Source organism: Tasmannia lanceolata, unplaced genomic scaffold, assembly GCF_043159265.1.
Source record: "Tasmannia lanceolata isolate RefF3 unplaced genomic scaffold, GAP_Taslan_0.1 ptg000025l, whole genome shotgun sequence".
Lineage (NCBI taxonomy): Eukaryota > Viridiplantae > Streptophyta > Magnoliopsida > Canellales > Winteraceae > Tasmannia > Tasmannia lanceolata.
The window spans coordinates 1,000,649-1,022,605 of record NW_027518702.1 but is presented as its reverse complement, the minus strand read 5'-3'; the positions used below and the strand labels follow the sequence as shown (position 1 = coordinate 1,022,605).

At 40.0% G+C, this 21,957-nt stretch overlaps 1 protein-coding gene across 1 annotated transcript; it reads left to right on the top strand.

Moving 5' to 3' along the window:
• The first annotated feature begins 1,044 nt into the window (after positions 1-1,044).
• LOC143858224 (uncharacterized) lies at positions 1,045-3,597 on the top strand. Its single transcript, XM_077368882.1, has 6 exons — positions 1,045-1,915; positions 1,978-2,127; positions 2,217-2,332; positions 2,480-2,677; positions 3,043-3,223; positions 3,356-3,597. The coding sequence occupies exons 1-6, from the start codon at positions 1,045-1,047 to the stop codon at positions 3,595-3,597; spliced, it is 1,758 nt and encodes a 585-aa protein (XP_077224997.1).
• Positions 3,598-21,957: the final 18,360 nt, after the last annotated feature.

Sequence of the window (21,957 nt, the reverse complement as noted above, 5' to 3'; positions counted from 1 at the left end):
CTAGAAGTGACCCAAATCAATTCCTAATATACCCAAATCAATTCCCAAAACCCAAACCCAAACCCAGCCATAGCCACCACCACTAGAAGTGACCCAAATCAATTCCTAATATACCCAAATCAATTCCCAAAACCCAAACCCAAACCCAACCATAGCCACCACCACTAGAAGTGACCCAAATCAATTCCTAATATACCTAAATCAATTACCAAAAGCCAAATTCTAATCCAACCATAACCACCACGACTGGAAGTGACCCAAATCAATTCCCAATATAACTAAATCAATTCCCAAAGCCCTTTTACATGATGCACATAACCCAATATCCAATTTCTTGATATCGTATACCCAAAACCCAAAACTTTTGTGCGCATATCCTGAAAAAAAAAAAAATCTTTCTTTTGCATATCCTAAACATAGCCATGATACCTATCACCCTAAACTTAACCCTAACCACTCGCACCCCTTTCCTCCACCCAACCCTAACCCTAACTCCTCAAATCAGTCCATAAATTCCTTTTTTTTTTCATGGTTTAAACTTGTTTACTCTTTATATTTTATTCCATCGTTGGTTCCGGGAAGTTTGTTGGTGTCTCTCCTCTCTTTCTTCTATGTTTTTTTGGGGTATTCTTGCTTCTTTTTTGTCTCGGAACCTCGTCTTGGGGCCTTCAAACGTGATTTGTTAGAGGATTTGATTGTATGTTGAGTGTCGTTAGATTTGGAAGTGGTGGTGATTGTGTTGTTGGTTGTGAGTGATTACTGTTGGTGTCTTTATTGGTAGTGGATGATTATTGTTGGTTGTTTATTGATGTTCATCTGTGGTGGCCATATGTTCGATTATGTAGCCTCTTAGTTGTTTGAATATGTCCATCGAGACTTGGTGCTCTCTATGTGTGCTTTCGGTGCATTGTTGGTCGTGATTTGGTGATTGGTTGTTGGTGGTTATCAGATTCTTTACCAGTCGTTCTCTTGTTGGTGGTATTTGTTGTTGGTTGTTCTCGCCATTATTATTACGATTGCAGATTGTTGTAGTTGATGGTTATTATGGCTTCAGAAGATTCCTCATCAAAGTCCACGGTTGATGGGGCTAGTCTTCCCCCTTCATCCCATTCATCTAGTGCTCCTTATACTCCTGTAGAGGCTCCTCTTCAGATGACCTCCATAAAGCTTGATGGGCAAAATCATCCTCCTTGGCGGAGGGTAGTTCGTACATATCTCCTTGGTCGAGGTAAAGTTCATTTTATTGAGAGTGCCTCCCCAGCCACCACAGACCCCTCGTATGCGAGATGGGAACATGAGGATGTTGTGATTCGTTCTTTTCTGTTGAGTGTTATGGAACCCCAGGTGGCTGCTAATATGATGTATCTTGGTTCCTCTAAGGAGGTTTGGGACCATGCAGCAACTTTGTACTCTGGCGCCGATAACGTTACACGGATGTGCGGTCTTTTCTCTGACTGGCTTGCTTTCAATCGTGGGGAGATGACCACTGCAGATCATTACAGTTCTTATGTGGCTCTTTGTCAGCAGCTTGACCTGCTCATGCCATTCACAGTAGATCCTGTTGTTCTTGCCAAGCGTCAGGAGAATTTACGTATTGTTCGCTATCTTGACTCTCTGGGCCCCGACTATCTTCAACTACGCCAACAGATCGTCGGCTCTGGCTCTCTTCCGTCTCTTGCTGACACGTTCTCTCGTGTACATCGTATGAGGGCTACTCCAGCCAGTACTCCACATATTGATGGGTTTGCACTTGCTACTTATACTGGTGGTGATCGAGGACGTGGTTTTCGTAGGTTTGGCCGTGGTCTTGGTAGGTTTGGCCGTGGTCGTAATGGTGGTAGTCGTGGCCGTGGCTATGATGGTGCTGGCCGTGGTCGTGGTCGTGATTCAGGGGGAGGTCGTGGTTGTGGGTCTCGTATTGTACCCATTGTCGTATGGATGGCCACAGTATTGATTATTGTTATGATCTACATCCAGAGCTCCTTCGCCGCTGTAATTCTATTGCTTTGGTAGCTGCTTCTGATGATACCCACCCTCCCCACCCTGCTCCTACAGGATCACCTTCCAGTGACTCCATGGTGGTTAGTCGTGCTGACTATGAGGAACTTCTACGCATTCGTGATAAAGGCAAGCAGCCTATGGCCACATTTGCTCAACCAGGAAGCTCGTCCTGTTTTCTTTCTGGTTCTACCCCTGGATCATGGCTTATTATTCAGGGGCATCTCACCACATGACTGGTAATTCTCATATTCTTTCATCTTTCCAGTTAGATATCTCTAGGCTCCCTCCTACTGTTACATTAGTAGATAGAACCAAGTCCCCTGTCTCTGGGGTTGGTATGGTGTCCATCTCTAATGATATTCATTAATCTTCAGTTCTGCATGTTCCTTCATTTCCTGTCAATTTGCTATCTGTACGTCAATTAACTAAATATCTAAATTGTTCTGTTTCTTTCTTTCCATCTTATTGTATATTTCAGGATATGAAGACTGGGACGAGGATTGGATTGAGCCGTGAGGTTGGTGGCTTGTATTATCTTGATTCGACCACAGCTGGTGTTGCTCTTCGAACATCTGTTGATGCTTATCAGTGGCATTGCCGATTGGGTCACCCTCTTGCAGAGAAGCTTCAGAAATCTCCTTTTCTTACTAGTTCTGTTGAGTCGTTGTCGTGTGAGGTGGGAAAACACCATCGAGTGTCCTTCCCTTCGCGTGGTAGTTGTAGGTCGTCGCGCCCATTTGAACTTGTTCATTCAGATGTTTGGGGCCCGATCCGAACTCTTTCTTTATCTGGTTTTCAGTACTTTATTGTCTTTGTTGATGATTATTCTCGTGCAACATGGTTATTTTTGTTGAAAGATAGATCTGAAGTAGTCAATGCATTTAAGTTATTTTACTTTGAGGTAGAAAATCAATTTAAGTCTTTCATTTCTTGATTGCGTATTGACAATGCAAAAGAATACTTTTCAAGCTCTAATGGTTTTATTGACTTTCTTGCTTCACGAGGAATTACGCGTCAATCTTCCTGTGTGACACATTGCAGCAGAATGGTGTTGCCGAGAGGAAGTTACAGTACTTATTAGATATGATTCGTATGCTTATGCTCCAGATGAGAGTTCCTAAATATTTTTGGGGCGATGCAGCTCTTACAGATTGCTTTCTAGCGAATCGTCTACCTTCTAGTTTATCTGGTAGTACTCCGTTTTATGTTTTGCTTCCTTCAGGTGATCCATTTCCCTTGACTTCTCGTGTGTTTGGGTGCACTTGTTTTGTCCACAACATAAGCCTTGGTCGTGACAAACTGGACCCTTGAGCGGAAAAATGTATCTTTTTGGGTTACTCTCGTACTAAAAAAGGATACAAGTGTTATAGTTCTCACCTGCAGAAAACATTTGTTTCTGCCGATATGACATTCTTTGAGGATACTTCATATTTTCTTGCTCCACCTCCGAGTCCTGTTGAGGTACCATCTTTGTTGCTTCCGCTGTCGTCTATTCCTGTTGAACCCGCTATAGTGACTCCTTTTGTTGCGCCTGATTTGGAGTCTACAGAGGCCGCTTCTAAAGCTGCACCTATATTATACACTCGAGGGCCCTGATCAACTGTCTTTCCTACAGGACCGCCATTGTCTCCACCAGCTGATCCTTGTCCTCAGTCGGATACTTCTCCATCAGGTAATCCTCTTGCATCTGATTCTCCCATTGCTTCACGCACTTGATCTCATACGACTGCACATCCCATCGCACAGCTTGTTTCTTATGAGCATCTTTTGCCTTCATTTCGTTCATATGATTCTAGTGTTTCTTCTGTTTTTGTGCCTAAAACAGTTTCAGATGCTCTTGCTCATCCTGGTTGGCGAGCTGCTATGGATGCCGAAATAGCTGCACTTGGTTTAATAAAACATGGGATCTTGTACCTCTACCTTCTGTAGGTGGGTCTTTGCTATTAAATACCTTCCGGATGGCACAATCAAACATCTCAAGGCCCACCTCGTGGCCAAAGGATATACTCAGACATTTGGGGTCAACTATCTGGAGACATTCTCCCCTGTGGCCGAAATACCTTCTGTACGTGTTCTCATCTCGATTGCCGTTAATCGTGGTTGGCCATTGTACCAATTAGATGTGAAGAATGCTTTCCTTCATGGCGATCTGATTGAGGAGGTGTGTATGGAGCAACCTCCTGGGTATGTTGCTCAGGGGAAGATGGGTTCTTTTGTTTGTCGTCTTCGGAAAGCGATTTATGGACTGAAACAATCTCCGAGGGCATGGTTTGGGAGGTTTAGTGATGCTGTCCTTTGATTTGGCATGAAACAGTGCGCAGTTGATCACTTGGTTTTCAGCTATCAGTCCACTGCAGGGTATATTTTCTTGATAGTATATGTAGATGACATCGTGATCACGGGAAATGATCAAGCTGGTATATGGAGATTGAAGACTTTCCTTCAGGGAGAGTTTTCCACCAAAGATTTGGGATCCCTAAGATATTTTCTTGGAATTGAGGTAGTGCGTTCTCTCTACGGGCTTTCTCTGTCACAGAGGAAGTACACTTTAGATATATTGGAAGAGACAGGCTCTATGGGGGTGAAACCTGCATCAGCACCTATGGATCCTAATGTTAAACTCTTTCCTGATCAGGGAGAGTTGATTGAAAACCCAGAACGATACATGAGACTTGTTGGGAAGCTGATTTATTTGATAGTTACTCGTCACGATATCTCGTATGCAGTGGGAATTGTTGGTCAATTCATGCATTCTCCTCGCACATTTCATTGGGCAGCAGTAGTTCAGATTATCAGGTTCTTGGAAGGTACGCCAGGGAAAGAACTATGTTTCAAGAGACATGGTCATGAAAGAGTAGAAGGGCATACTGATGTAGACTGGGCAGGATCTCCAGCAGATCGGAGGTCCACAACTGGCTATTGCACCTTCGTTGGAGGTAATATGGTGTCTTGGAGAAGCAAGAAGCAAGACATTGTATCTAAATCTAGTGCAGAAGCAGAATACATAGCTATGTCATACACCAGTGGAGAATTGATTTGGTTACATTCTTTTATGTCAGAGATTGGTCTTTCATCTCCAGATCCTGCACGGTTATATTGTGATAACAAGTTAGCAATTTATATTGCCACTAATCCAGTCTTTCATGAAAGAACCAAACATATTGAGGTAGACTGCCACTTCATTCGTCAAAGAATTCAAAGAGGCGAGATATGCACTATGTTCACTCGATCAGCAGATCAACTCGCAGATGTGTTCACTAAACCATTGGGGCCAGCTAAGTTAAAGGATACTTGTAACAAGCTAGGAATGTATAATATATACATTCTAGGTTGAGGGGGAGTGTTAGACGTATATACCCTTCATTAAGGGTATTTCAGTGATTCATTTTATTAAATATAAAAAAAACACTTTTTTCGTGGGAGGGGAGAGTAACTCTCTCATTCTTACGACTCTCTCTTTCTCTCTGTCTCGTGTATCTCTCTCTCTCTCTCTCTCACACACACACACACACACACCATGTAATTTAACATATTTCATGGGTTGTTTACATTGAAAGAAAATTGAGACATCTAGTTGAATTTCATCTCAATTATTTTTTGGTATTTCTTCTGAAAACAAATAGAGATTTTAAGGCTTTTATCTTGGCAAAAATTTGAGAGTTTCGGTTTGGTTGTTTTTATTTCAATTTGGTGCGTTATGATGGGTATTGAGCTTGGGTGCATCTGAGATGCGCCTCTTTCAGATTTTTGTTTATTGTTGTTTCAGTTTTTTGCATACGTAGAACTATAACTGAAATTACAGCTGCTACCTGCTAAATAAAATCAGGAATTTCAGTTTTTAGTGGAATTTATCTTGAAAATTTCATTCGTCTGAGCTTTTCAGATTAACATAATTTCATATCCCTGAAACCTTTTTTTCAGAAAATTTTTGAAAATGAAAATTTCGGATAGCTCGAACTTTCTGACTGCTGAAATATTCAGAATTGTGAAGTGAAATCAGATGTATAAACCATATAAGAAGGCTTACGAACAGCATGAACAAAATAGTAGTCTGGAGATTTCTGTCCCCTTGGGGCCGCAACATGAACAAAATAGCTGTCTGAAAATTTCTATCCCCTTATGGCTGTCCATAGTCCTCAGTTATTGACAAATACAAAATCCACCCCTATCACACCTACACTCAAATTGTACGCTCAACTTATTAACTGGAATTCTAAGTCAATAAACAACTTCACCTTCAGTTTTCAGTATTTAAACTCAGAAATTACAAGCCTTCTTCTATCACGATTCTCTTCTCTACCATTCACTGTCTTTTGCATCTACCAATCTCCTCGTTTGGCAGTATTAGAACAGTAGATAAAGGAAAACAAAATCAAATCAGACCTAGAGGGATAAAATAATCCTTGGCTTCGAAAACTTAGGCCCTGTTTGTTTTGGATTTTGAGAACAGATTTCGAGTCCAAAAGTGATTATTGGACTCAAAATTTGGAGTCCAATAATCAGTTTTGGACTTGCAATCAGTTCTTAACATCGAAAACAAACAGGGCTTTAGTAGATCAACTGTAATTAATGATGATCATCATTTGGCTTACTTTGTTTGCCATTTATTTTATTTGATTGGGAAGTTGAAATTCATCAAAGCTTGTAGACAAGTAATTCTATTGTTTCCTCCATTACACTGTCAAAACAGGACCAAGGTTAATGGACATATTGGGTGTTGAATTTATATCTTTATGTGACAGTTCATTTCTGTCATAGTAGTGACAACTATCTTTTTCTTTTTGAAACCTTTGGCTGAAAGATGAAATGATCAGCTTTATTATTGTATGTGCTATGTATCCAATAGGTGTAATGAGAAGAAAGTGGTCAGAGTTACTTGTTAGTGATAATGACACTTATAATGAGAATTTAATCCGAAAATCATAAAAAACAGAAAATCAATTAATCCAGTTGAATCACTCACCAAAGACCGAGAGTTGGCTCTGATATCGACACCGACTGTTATCTATGATTTAGGCCCTGTTCGTTTCAGATTATGACAACCAATTGTCAGCCCTAAAAGATTATTGGTCTCAAATTAATAGGTTTAGGGCTGACAATCTCTTATCATAATCTGAAACGAACGGGACCTTAGAGTAATGTGTTGAAACCAAGGTTTTAAATTTCGACCGAAATCCGAAATTTCGGGTTTCTGTCAACCCCGAACCAAAATTGGGTAAAACTCGAAACGTTATGAAATTTCGTTTTCCTCCGAAATTTAAGGAAAATCTCCAAAGAAATCTGGGTTTTATTCTTTATTTAATATTTTCCTGAAATTTCCGTAAATTTGTTCGAAATTTTGTACGTGATAAAATATTATTTTATTTGATTTCGTTAGATTTTGTCTGAAATTTTGGTTTCGGTGAGGAACGAAATGCATTCCGAAACTGAAATTTGAAACCTTGGTTGAAACTCACCTCCGGCAATGATGACTAGATCCTGGTGTATGTTCTCCGATCAATAATCCACTTAGGTGGAGATAGCACTCCCTGCAACGTTTATGATCTGTAACGTTTATGATCTGTGATGGAGCAACATTTGTGATCTTTGATGGAGTACTGCTGATCTGATCAATGTCTGATGGCCAGATTGATGGAATCACAGGCTCTCTCCACCTCATATCCGAGACCCCTTTATGATAGGTTTTCAACTCTATTTGTCTCATGTTTTCCTGCCATCCATGATAGTGATATAATTAGAGAGTAATTAGGAGTAGACAGAAGGTCCTATTCACGCCACACTTTATATATTATTATATATTTAGGCTAGAAATAACCCCGTGCGATGCACGGGACTATTTTCAAAGACTTTAGAAAGCCAAGAAAGAACAATAAACGTGGCAACTTTAATGTAAACAAAAAATCCCCACCGTTTAGGCTCTGTTTGGATTACAGGGATTTTATGAAAACATTTGGAAAGGAAACATATTTCTAAAATTTCGTACTTTACACCCTAACTAAACCAATAGAATTTAAGGAAAACTAACCTCCTAAATTTTCTAGACTCCCTATTTATTATCCTTCATTGAAATTTCTTGAAACCTCCTTAGTGAATGATGATGATGACAATTTCTAGATATTATGGATTCTGTAATTGCCAAATCAAACCCATGACTGTTTAGGATTTTGGGTAGAGAGAGGAGTTCGACTGGGAAGAGAGGACACTTCATAAAGGGTGATATATACACTGAGTTAATATTTTAGCATACATTAGCCAAAGCAGAATTGAAGATATATCTGAAAACTAAATAAGAAAAGTGAAAATGAAATCAGAAATGTCTCAAGTATTATTTACCTTGGAGGAGAATCTTAAAGTGGCCTTGAATTAGGAAAACAAAGATATTGAGAGATAGATGGGGATAAGAAAGACTGCATGCCTTTTATAGACATGAAACGTGGGTAGAAAGGTATCCTCTATTTGTGAGGAAACTAATCCCACATTTGTTAGATAACTAAATCATGGTTGGTTTCCATCCTAGGATGGATGTGTTCATAGATAGAGAAGAGAGAAATTTTCTCAGATTTTTTGTCTATAATGAAATTGAGTAGGTTTCTGTGTTTTTTGTGAACTTAATCATGATTGGTTGCCACCTAGGATGGATGATAACGAAGAGAGAGATTTTTGCAGATTTTTTCTAAATTCCGCAGATTTTTGTGTCGAAATTTATTGTATCTAAATGACCAAACTACCCTCAATTCAATCGCCCTCTAGAGAATTTTCCGTTCTTCGGTTCAAGCCCAACCAAACATCACACCCGTGAAGAGAAGGCTGAGAAGCCCCCACAATGCATGCAGATATGAATAGAAACCCCAGTTCTCTCAGCAAAAGTAAGCAATTTTAATGAGTCCAACTAAAATAATCGGCAATTATTCAGAGGGGTATCCCTATTCTTGTGTGGAAATTCAAATAACCAAATAGAGAAAACACAGAATAAGAAAATCCATACATAATCAGCAGCTTTTTTCAGGATAAAGAAAAATAAATAAAATGTTGTTCTGAGAGTTTTCGCGGATTATAGGAAATAAACATGTGATTTTACTTACCTGTGATGTTATGGGCTTCAATTATCCACTCTTTTGAAGATATCGACGGTAGAATTATAGGAAATAAACATGTGATTTTACTTACCTGTGATGTTATGGGCTTCAATTATCCACTCTTTTGAAGATATCAACGGTAGAATTCGAGCCCAGGGCTTCAGTTTCAGTTCTCAATCGGAGAGAGAGAGAGAGAGAGAGAGAGAGAGAGAAATTTTCTCAGATTTTTTGGAGAATCCTAAGAGGAAAGGAAACGGGGAATAGAAGGGGTGCCACGTGGCACACCTACGTCGTCCAAGATATTACATCTTTTATATTAAAGATGATAGCTTTTTGCTGAGGTGGACAGTCCCCTATTTTGCCAACCCAGCCTCAAATCCTACGTGGCATTAGAAACTCGAAAGGTCGTCCCTCAAAACTACTCAGCATTCTCCATCCAACATGGCCCTCAAGCGAGTAGTTATTCCTGAGTTTATTGCCGAGTTTATAGCCGCGCCCCCTTTGAAACCCAAACTAAATTGTTTTGCATTTATTTCCAAACAACAAATATTCGAATGGTCATACAGCTCTTCCCCTAATTGAAACAACCGTATTCTCTTAACCGTTCCCGGCAACGTTCGCTCTTCTACCGGTTGTTTCTTCCTTTCATCTATATATGAGACACCCCATTAAATCAAGCCATTAAATCCAATTTAATTCAGTGCAAAACCCTCTCTCTTTACCAATTTAATTTAGTGCAAACTCTCTCTCTCTCTCTCTCTCTCTCCATGGTCTCTGGTGGGGGCAATCAATGATTGAAACAGCAACATGGGACAACGACAGCGGTGGAGTGGGTGGTTTAAGACTATTACGTGCCTAATTGGCCGTAATGGAAATAAACAAAGGGAAGGGAAGGGAGGTTGATTCGAGGCAACCGGACCTCCTAGCGCTTCAATTCGAGAGGAACCATGACTTTCCTACAAAGTTTCCTTTGCTGTAGAAGTCTTTTCTTCCTCCATTTCATTGAAATACAACTAAATAAATACAAACACAAAGGTAGTTACACATGAACTACCCATTTTCCCACTTAAAAGACACGTAAGCAACAGCCAACACCCACTACCCTAAAACCCATAAAATATAACTAAATAAAAATTACAGCAATAACTAAATAAAAACTACATCATAATCCACCCCACATAACATTCCTTCCCCCTTAAAACAACTGTGTCCTCAAGGTTGAATTTGTTGGAGAAAATCTTTATTCCACCGGGATCCCAAATCTTAATGGTCATGATTAATATAACCTCGCCTTCAAAATTTGTTGCAATCAAACTCAAACAGAAATATGATCTTTCATGGCACTGCATCGAAATAATGAAATGATTGAATGGCTGGAAAAAATCATTAAGATTCTTGGCAAAACGTTCAACAAAACTATCTTCATCGCCATCAAATCTCCAACTTTTCTCTACACGAACAACAGTTTGCTCAAGTTTCAACTTTTGATCTTCTTTTCACATTTCCTTAATCGCTTTGTTGATTTCTTCCGAGCCCTCTGCAGATCGTTTTTGTCCTTCCATCATTTTCAAAACCAATGCTTTAATTTCCTCCAGATCTTCACATATCGATTCTCAGAACTCCGAAGGCGCAGCCATGGCGCAATATCGACGGCTTTGATACCACTTGTTACGTGCCTAATTGGCCGTAATAGAAATAAACAAAGAGAAAATAGAAAAGAGAAGGGAAGGTTGATTCGAGGCAACCGGACCTCCTAGAGGTTCAATTCGAGAGGAACCATGACTCTCCTACAAAGTTTCCTTTGCTGTAGAATTCTTTTCTTCCTCCATTTCATTGAAATACAACTAATTAAATACAAACACAATGGTAGTTACACATGAACTACCCATTTTCCCACTTAAAGGACACATAAGCAACAACCAACACCCACTACCCTAAAACCCATAAACCATAACTAAATAAAAATTACAGCAATAACTAAATAAAAACTACATCATAATCCACCCGACATACATCATAAGAAATGCACATAACAAAGACCAGCAGGTTCGGTCTCTCTCTCTCTCTCTCTCTCTCTCCTGGATTTTTTTTGTCATTTTTCCTGAAATATTCTTTGCCGACGTCCTTAATCATGTCTGCCCGTCATCTCTCTACTAAATCTATAGGTGATAAATCTAGAGGCTTCGGGGAAACATTGAAGAAAACTTCTGGTTAGACTTTAGGAAAGCAGATGTGGGTCATCATCTTTCAGAAATTGCAAAATAGTTTTTCAGGGTACCTTCCTCACCCATGTTCAATTTATGTATTTTTTTTGGCCATCTCCTCTACTGCTGGATCTTTTTTGCGATTGGAATTGTTCCCACCAATCATTTTTGAAATTCATTAACCTGATCTATCTTCTTGGAATTCAATCGTCTCTGCCAATGCGAATGGACTTTTTTTGCCACTGCTCTCCAGTAGTTCGACCAATATGCTCGAACAAAAAAATCTCATCTCGTGGAGTTCATGATGAGTGGGTATGCCATCTCTTCAACGGACGTTCCTAACCCATATTCAATTTACGTCTTTCATTTACTTGCTTTTTTTATTTTTATATAATCTTACTCTCAACCCGTGCATCGCACGGTTGGCCCCACTAGTATAGAGCAATCCTAAAGACCAAAACGGACGTTCCTAACAATACTATTTGTGGGGCCTATCTTTGGTAAACTGGGATCATCTTCGTAGTGGGCCATAGCTTGGATCTCCAATGGGTCGAATCTATGTAAATAGGGCAATCCTAAAGACCAAATTAAACTTAAATGTTGTTCAATGAGTGTGGACCATTGTGCTCATATTTTAGTTTTTCACTTTCCATATGCAGGCTCTTCTATAAAATTATTATGATCATCTATGGGCCTTTGTTTTGACCTATGCGAGGTCCAATGTGGGCCATGTGAAATCTCTCTCTCTCTCTCTCTCTCTCTCTCTCTCTCTCTCTGTGCTAAGAAAATGTTGATATATTCTCTGTGTCTTGGCTTTTGTACACTAGTTTCTAAAAGACAGGCAGTTGGGTTGGAAGTGATGCTTGGGCTTCCTGCAAAGAATAAATTCTTATTTCTTAATCCTAGCCGTTGAATTCCCAAGTGAGTGTTTAGGCTTTGCAAACTCTTTTCAACTAACGACTCCAAGGAAGCTTACACAACCTTATAAATATAGGCTTCGCTATAATATCTTGTCTATATATCAGTAAAAAAATCTACTTTCATGTTCTCTGTTTAACTTTTTGACTTTTAACATCTATAAAGATTCATCCTTTCTTATTCTTGATACTGCAATTTCATTTATGCTGCGTATTTGCTTTTGATTCAATTTGTTTCTTCTTCATATAATATTTGATGCGAGGTGGCTGAATTTTTGTTTGTTGAATTCACAAGAAAACAAGAATAGAATTCTCCCTTCGAAATGGAAGTGCGGCGAGCTTCAACCTTCGATGTGATCAGCAATCTTCCAAGGGATGGCATAGACGCAATTCTCGTGCGTTTGCCTATCAAGGATGCTGTGAGGACAAGCATCTTGTCAAGCAAATGGAGGTATATGTGGGTTACAATCCCACAAATTGTATTCGATCGGCGATGTTATCCAAGTGATATCCCATCTTCGAACAAGGCATTTTATACCCTCAAGTGTGTGAACATTGTCGATCAAGTTCTTTTGCAGCATAGAGGTCCAGTTCACAAGTTCGAGTGTATTGATTATCTTCGTTCCTGTTCTTCTTTCGATTGGTGGATACTGTTCCTGTCAAGACATGGGATTAAGGAATTAATCCTTGAATTTTTTGATGGCGTACGTTATAAGCTGCCTTCGTGTCTATTCTCTTGTCAAGAGCTATATGATTTGAGACTGGAGCGCTGCATTTTCAATATACCTCCCGCATTTGAAGGCTTTAGTCATCTCAAGAGCCTTTATCTTTGTAATGTAGTCTTCTCCAATGACAAATTGGAATGGCTGATTTCCAAATTTCCACTTCTTGAGAGTTTGACATTTATAGAATGTTATCATGCTAGTCTTACAATCAATTCTCCAAATCTCCGATACTTACACCTTGATGGTTTATACGGAGTTCTTCGTTTTGAAAACACCCCGGTTGAGGAGCTTGGGATGCACAGGGTTCTCGGTTGTTATATCAAGTCCTAATTTGGAATTCATTTTCAAACCAAAATATTAATTTTCTTCTTTTTCCTTGGTGTTATAGGATCTGGCTGTTGGTGATGTACCGGAGATGGTTCCTAATACACTTGGGCATCTTAAGAATCTCTCTTTGGACATGGATTTTGGAAACAGAAAAGAGACTTTGGCCATTCTTTGCATGCTTAGAAGCTCGCACCATCTCCAGAAACTAAAAATCAAAGTGAGTTTTCTAAACGTAAGATTTAGTTTCTTTGATACTACTCTAACCTAGATTCCAAATTCTAGGTATGCTGTAGGGATAGCGATATTCTTCCTGAGTACTACTGCTGGGAAGAACAAGAACACAAGGATTGGATGTTAAAACACCTCCGAACCGTGAAGATGATTAATATGTATGGAAGTAACTCGGAAATAGAATTCATAAGACTGCTTCTCGTTAATTCGCTGGTGCTTAAGACACTGACTATCAAGACTGCAATTGAAGATTTCGAGGATGAAGTAATGGTTTTGGCAAAGTTGATTCGATTTCGAAGAGCTTCAGTACAAGCCGAGATTTTCCTATAAGGCATTGCACTCATACACACTGTCTTTCTCACTTTCTACTAAAAAATCCACTGTGTGAATTCCATCTTTTTACAGTGCTTAAAGTCATTGCAATTCAATTTCTGACAGCTTCAGAACGTGGGCATTCCTTGATCATGCCTTTGGCTAATATGATTTTGTATAATCTTATCAATTATAGTTCTTGCATGATGCATTTTTATCATTAACGTAGTCTTGGGAAAAATTTTGAGCTATCTTTGCTTGTTTAAACTTTAGTATTGCACATAAATCTTTGTAAAACCTTAGTAATGATCCTTTTGTCACAAATGCGTCTTGATGTTTCTAGCTTGAATACATTTACTGAATTGTTTGTCTTTTGAGGGAAACTAGACGATGAAACTTTGTAATATTGTTTAATAAAGATATGAAAGCTAATGTGTTCACCTAAAATCGAGTGAAATTCAGTCTACAATTTCTTAATGTGTATAAAGATGTGATTGGATGATGACCATTTTAGGCAACTGATATTGGCACTACCATTTTTTTTATAATGGCACGAACTCACCTTCTCTTTTGTTGTCTAATTGGTTGCTAACAGCTTTTTAGGAATTTTAATTGCCTTTGACATATGGTTAATAATAAAACCTAAGACTATCTCATAACATCTTCATTAGATTGAATTAAGGGTTTTTAGGCAATTGATATTGGCAATACCATGTTATGATAATGGGACGAACTCCTGGCTATTGCTTTTTAATTGGTTTCTGTGAGCTTTTTGGGAATTGTAATAACCATTGACAACAGGTTAAATAATAAAAGACAAGGCAAGTTTGCCCATTATCAAAACATGGTAGTGCGAATATCAGTTGATGGTTTTTTTTACCCCACTTTTTAAGAACTTTTATGGTGTCCGATCCTATGTCTAGGGTGGTGGATAGTGCTTTGGGAACCACTTGTTAGATGATATATGCCCTTCATTTTTTTGGCACCCATCATGGGTAGAGGCTATGCCCCATAAATTTTTCCCACTGGGTGTCCCTTTTCATCACTTGGGACACCCAGCAGCAGCAGCACCAGTGTATCAATGACTGCAGACGGCCTGTTGTACTTCACGTCAGAAGGATTCAACTGATTTGATTGCCACGTACACTGCAATTGGGTGTCCCATGTGATGAAAAGGGGCACATTTATCATTTCCTGCTCATAATCATCACTAAATTGACGGCCCCCTAACCCTGGGTGGTAAGATCTTATATAGGAAATCATTGTTCTTAGATCAATGGTCTAGATTGATGAATGAGATTGTAAAATTACTAGAGTTACAAATTGACCAAATTGATTTGTAAGGGGTCGTATCATTGCATCTCATCCTTATTGGGACATGGATGATTAGTGCAGACAAAAGTTCAACTACATAAGGATTAGTAATTGGTTAATTGGATTAAGCTAATTTGAGTTCTATTATGGAACTCTAAGAAGTTTATTCTGTAAATATATGAGGTTGGTCTATGATGTCATCTACCTGACTAAAAGGAGATCTTCCTCGTAAGAGATAAGGTCGACGAGAATGGTAGTAGAAGATTCATCACTGATTGATCACCCCATGACCGATCAAGATAAGTTCCTGATTATTCTTTGTATTCTAGTCTATTTGCATAGATCAATTTAGATATATCTGTCATGTTGTATTGATTGGATCTATTGTGTTTGTGATCATGGCATACTCTATAAGTATGTTTTGAATAGGGAAATGTTATCAGCACTAACATATTTTGATGATCACACTCCTCACTTTATTAAAAAGTAAGGTATGGCCAGCAGCACCATAGGATGATTCAAACCGTCCATTAGGTGGGCCACAGCCTAAATAGGTTCTGCCCCAAAAATCATTTCCATAGGTTGATCCTAACCCTCCGATCTATAAATGGTTAGGACCTTCTATAGATTGAAGAGTTAGGAAATCGCATTACTGGGGTATTTGAGAGAGAGAGAGAGAGAAAGAGAGGTTAGTGTGATTGTAATATTTATTTCATTGCAAGTGAAATAGGGTTGCACTCTTTAGCTAAGAGCCCTATCTTTGATTTGAGTTTCCCAAATAAAATATTGTCACTAGAATGTCTTATTTCTATAATTAAAATTAAAATTGAGGAATAAGAAATTACAACCTTTATTATATTTTTTAAGGGAAATTGTATAAAAATTATTATACGATCGGAGACAAAATTTATATGCATATCAACCCTTGTTTCAATGTTTTTTTGTAACCATAAAAAATAAAGTTTTAATTATTTTTTGATTTCATCATCTTTTTTTTTTATTCAGAAAGACTTCAAAATAGTGTTTCATTATATATTAGAGGAATGCTAGACTCACAGGAGCCCTTGCAAAAAACAAGAGAAAGGGCGCCCTCATTGGTGAAAACTGTTTTATGGCAGTTATGAACGTGATTTTCTGCGCATCCTAAATTGGTTTTGACCAATGGAGGCGCCATTTTCCTGTTTTTTTGCAAGGGCTCCTGTGAGTCTAGCATTCCTCTATATATTATAATGAAAAAAAAAAAAAAAAAAGCTAAGAAGAAAGATCACTTTTATGCCTTTTTAAATTACACTTATTGGGCCCAACTTTTGCCTAATTTGTGTGATCAGATCTGTTGATCCAAATGGAAACTATAATTCCGGTCAGACACTATAATTCCAGCCAAATGCCATTGAAAGAACCTTAATCGGATGATCCCAGGCCCTTGATTGGTCGAGGCTTGTATAAGATTCGGCAAAAATAAAATAAAAAATAAAATGCTTAACTGTGATTTTTTGTAGTCCTTAATCTTATGGGTGGGATGTCCATTTGCGATGGGATCAAGACCATGTGAGTCATGTCATTATGTTCTACATCATCAAAGTCTTGATTTCATAGAATTAATTTTCAAATTTATTTTTCTACTGTTTTCTAAAATGTAACAACCCTAGATTTTTTCTTCTTAATGTCTATTTTTCCCAGACCCAAACCCTGTGCTTTAGCAAAGCTAACATATATTTTTTGTATAAATCCTATTTTTTAGAATTTCATATTTTATGTAAGTTTTACTTTTTTCAAGAAACAATCCAATTTTACTGCTTAAAAATTATATTATGTAACAATGACTATGGATAATTATAAAGTGAGAATAGTGTTCCTGCGCAGTTGCTCAGATAGCTGAACAGCTCCCTATAGGATCATCCTAACCCAATCAAAGGTGGAGGGGAAAATGGACAGATACTGTTTCTGACCATTTTTTCCCTCCACAAATGGCAGGGTTAGGATGATCCTAAAGGGCTCATTTTTTGTACACACTCTATCTATGGAAGGGCCTTCCAAATGAATGCTTTGGATCACCCAAAAAATGTGGAGCCACATGAGTTTTTGAAGCAGCTGCTCAGATAAGCTATCTGAGCAACTGTGCAGGAACACTTTTCTCTTATAAAGTATAGATTATTAATACTAAAACTTGATTTTCTTGGCCTAAACATATAAGTAGGGTGGCAATTCGAGTTGATTTTTTGGAATACAGGTTGAGCTTTAACTATAAATCGGGTAGGGTTTGGGTTGATTCGAGTTCATTTTTTAGCAAAAGCTCAACCTGAGACAGCGAAGTTACACCACTACATACAACCTAGCAATATTCACAAATCAAATCCCTTAGTGGGCCCATCATAAATGCACAAATCAAATCTCTCAATGGGCCCACGAATCAAATCTCTTAGCACAAATCTCTCAGTGGACTTTTTTTTGGAAAAGTTTGGAAAGGAAACAGATTTCTAAAATTTCCTACTTTATTTACTCCCAAAAAAAAATAGTTTAAAACTAGAAATTATATGATGAAATGGCATACTAACACGTACTCCACATCCCATCTTTGATATTGGATCCAACAGCAACTCACCTTTGTGAAGCTGCAGTTCGATCAAATATTATTAGAATATGTGAGTCGGATTAGATTGTGGTTCACCGTTGGATCGTCTTGATGTAGATTAGGCAAGTTGGTTAAGAGAAGTAACCTAGCTAGATTAAGCAATAAAATTAAATTGGAAATTAGGCTAGAATAGAATCTTCTATTATCATCACTTTCCACAGTTATCTTGATTTCATTCTACATTTATAATGCAAGTAATGTGAAATTCCTAAATTCATCAATTCTCTTCGTAATCTATCCAAGTTTAGTGAAACTCCTAAATTTGTCATGGTATCCAAGATTTCATTCTATATTTTAGGGAGATTCTAGTGAAAAACTTCAATTTTCGTATTGGGGAATTTTACCTTGGAAATTTTATTGTAATCAAATGTATGTCGATTTTTCAATCCACATTAGGGCTGCACACGGTTCGGACCGGTTCGGTTTAGGGAGTTTTTTTTTAACCGAACCAATTACATCGGTTTGGAGAAAATCCAAACCATAACCCAACCGATGGGGGGTATAACCGAACCAAACCAAACCGATTTTGACCGGTTCGGTTCGGTTTGGTTCACGGTTTATCCGGTACAAATCCAAATCAAGTAGTTAAATACATTTATCTATATAAAAAAAAGAGGTTTATCTATTCGAATCGACCATCAACGGTGTGCAACGAGACCATCAATCTTTCTAAGTAAGCGCTCTCTCTCTCTCTCTCTCTCACGAAACAAAAAATGAAAAGATCCCTCCCTCTCTAACCCTGACCGAGGGCCTTATAAAGGGGATGATATATCCCCCCCCCCCCATTTTCTTCTCTTGGACAGCCTCTCTAAGTATTTATGACTATTATTTTTATACTTCTAAGGGGTGGTCTAAGGGAAAGGGGTGAATGTATTCTTTACTTTAGAATACAAGGAATTGATATAGACACACCTCCCTTGTTTAAATCACCCCTCTTCTCTTTGCAAATGAAATAACTCACCTTCGATTTGATAATGACACAAAATCATAAGTTTTTTCCTCCATTTCTGGTTCGGTTCGGTTAATTTTCGGTTTAAAAATCTAAAACCGTGAACTGAATCAATGGGAATGGTTCGGTAAAATTCTAAACCGTGACCGAACCAATGCCGAGAAAAACCAAACCAAACCGAAAAGGCCCGGTTCAGTTCAATTTATCAGTTTGGCCGATTTTTTGTGGAGCCTTAATCCACATAAGTTTGAGGGCATGTTAGAATATGTGAGTCGTTGGATTGGATTGTGATTCACCGTTGGATCGTCTTGGTGTATATTAGTCAAGTAGGTTAAGAGAGGTAACGTAGCTATATTAAGCAATTAGATTGAATTAGGAATGAGGCTAGAATAGAATCTTCTATTATCATCCCTTTCCATAGTGTTAGGCCCAAAATTGGTAACAGATACGGCAGTGACGAAAGAGCTGACCTACTTGGTCCAAGTTGACTTAAAAATGTCCTGCACAGTAGCGCACAAGGTTAGAAGACGAACCTGGAGTCGTTGCTCCGGACGGGCCCTTCGACACTCAAGTCAGTATGAGCAGAAGAGTAAAGCTAGAGCTTGGAGTTATAGCTTAAGAATTTTTCTATATCTCCCACCTTAGCATGAGTGAAGGCTATTTATGGTGAGAGCTCTGGGGTGGTTGGATCACCTACCCCGGGACAAGTGTCGGCCCATGTGTGGGCTTGTTTTTACCTGCTATTGGCAGATTACTAGGTTGCCCTTGGGGCTGTGTCAACTCCATGGTGGGCCCTTCGGGGGCCACGTGTCCACAGCTGGTTGGATGTGGCTTTCCATATCCCATCATTTGCCCCCCGGTTCTCCAAGTCATTGTAGTGACTTGGGGAAGCATGAGAGATTGCATTCCTGAGCGGTTGAGTGAGCCGAGGTTCGGGATGAAGCGCGTCGGCTAGCTTCCTGCGTCTTGCCTAATCGGAGGCGACCAAAAATACGAAGTGGAATAGGGAGTGAAAAACTCTGGCCGGCCAAGCCCTCTGCACGGCCTGGGACGACAAAAAATAGGAAGTGAAATTCTCTGGCCGGCCAAGCCCTCTACACGGCCTGGGACGACCAGAAACATCAATTGAACTCTGGTCGGCCAAGCAATCTGCACGGCCTGGGACGACCAGAAATAGGGAGTGAAATTCTCTGGCCGGCCAAGCCCTCTGCATGGCCTGGGACGACCAAAAATATCAAGTGAACTCTGGGCGGCCAAGCAATCTGCACGGCCTGGGACGACTAGAAATAGGAAGTGAAATTCTCTGGCCGGCCAAGCCCTCTGCACGACCTGGGACGACCAGAAATATCAAGTGAACTCTGGCCGGCCAAGCCCTTTGCACGGCCTGGGACGACCAGAAATAGAAAGTGAACTCTGGCTGGCCTGGGACGACCAAAAATAGAAAGTGAAATTCTCTGACCAGCCAAGCCCTCTGCACACGGCCTGGGACGACCAGATTTTTGTCGTTTTCTGCACGCGCTATATCCTGGCCGGTTTGGGACGACCAGATTTTTGTCGTTTTGTACAACGCGCCATATCCTGGCTGGCTTTGGACGACCCGATTTTTGTCATTTTGTACAACATACCATATCCTTGCCGGCTTGGGACGACCAGATTTTTGTTGTTTTGTGCACGCACCATATCCTGGCCAGCCAAATCAGAGACGAACAATTTTTCATACTCATGTTGTACGTGTATACACACAAAGTACATATATACACTATACACGTATGTATTATTCGTATCCCTGTACGTGTTCATACGCGTCGCCTCGCATTGTGCACCCTGCCTCATTAATGAGGGACACATCGCCTTTGGTTCGTGAATGCGAACCGCCTCATGCCTCCAAGGCTATAAGTAGCGGTGACTTACCCATTCACTTTTACTTTCCCTCTGCCTCGCTTCCACTCCGCCTGCTCGGGTCTGTGATTAGCCATGTGGTTGTGGTCGTTGCTGCGTTAGGTGCCTTCGGACCGGTTCTTTTTAGTGCGTCTTTTCCATTTGTCTTTGGCTTTCTCCGTCTCCCTTTTTTGTATTCTTGATGTCCAGTAGTAGCTCTAGTTCTGAGTCAGGCTCTGGGTCGTCCTCGGGGGAATCCGCTTCTGATAGCAGTTCAGGGTCAAGTTCATCTAATCTGACCAGGATTCCCGGCCCATCAATGGCTAGCCATAGGGGGGATGTAGTTGAACTTGACGAGCTCATAGATAGTGGGGACGATGTGATTTTAGACTTAAACACCATCCTAGTCCGAGCAGATAGCCTATACCGGGCAGAGGCGAGATGATGGGGGTTATATGGCCGATGCGTCCACCTCTTTTATTCCGGGGCGGGCTGCAGAGGTCGTAGCTGAAGCTCGGATGGACGCCAATCCCGAGTACAATATTCAGGCTCTTTACAAGGAGAACATCCTTGATGAGTCCAAACTAGGGGAGATTAGGGATATGTATTGCATTCCTGAGCGGTTCAGTTTGAGAGCGGCAATAAAGGGAGATAGGGCTAGTAACAACAGTACCGATGTCTGTGTTTAGGACGAGGCCATAAGGGCTGGACTTAGGTTCCCCTTACATCTCTTTTTTACTGAGATTCTCCGATATTACGGCCTGGACCCGGCTCAGGTTGCGCCGAACTCATGGAGAACTCTAGTCGGCTTTATGTTCCTGGTCTGAGGTTGCCTCCAAAGAAATTTGCCCGTACCGTTGTTCCGTATGTGCACGCATTTGAAGAGGCATAAGGATGGAGGTTGGATCTATATCAGCCAGCGTCCTGAGGTGAAGATGATCATTGGCATCTCAACCTCCATACATAATTGGAAAAACAGGTTCCTCTATGTCGTGGACAGCGAGCCTACTAGGCCCTGGCTGGTTCCCTTAAAATGGTCCACCCTTGACATGCTTGTGTTGAGTCGCAAGCCGTTACTGGAGGGCGAGGATAAGCTCATGTTTGCCCAAATCTATGAGGAGCTGCAATGAGAGGGCCTGATCTATTGCTCGGAGTTCTCAAGGGAAGAGATCCTGGTCGGGCTGGGCATTAGTACTGTGACCCGGGCACGTAGGTGGCTTTAGGCTAGCCTTATTCCTAAGCTTTCTTTTTCTTTCATGGTTACTGACGTTGGCTTAGTTCCTGTTGAATTTCAGAGATGCAGAAGCAATCCGCACTGGAGAAGGTGAGACAGAATGCCTTTGGCAGGGGCTAGAAAAGGAAGGCTCCCGAAACTTCCAGTCCTGCACCAG

Coding starts and splice junctions, on each gene's coding strand:
- LOC143858224 (XM_077368882.1), top strand. CDS start 1,045: ATGGCTTCAGAAGATTCCTCATCAAAGTCCACGGTTGATGGGGCTAGT. Junction 1,916..1,977: donor AGGTCGTGGTTGTGGGTCTC/GTATTGTACCCA, acceptor ATCTACATCCAG/AGCTCCTTCGCCGCTGTAAT. Junction 2,333..2,479: donor CCAAGTCCCCTGTCTCTGGG/GTTGGTATGGTG, acceptor TGTATATTTCAG/GATATGAAGACTGGGACGAG.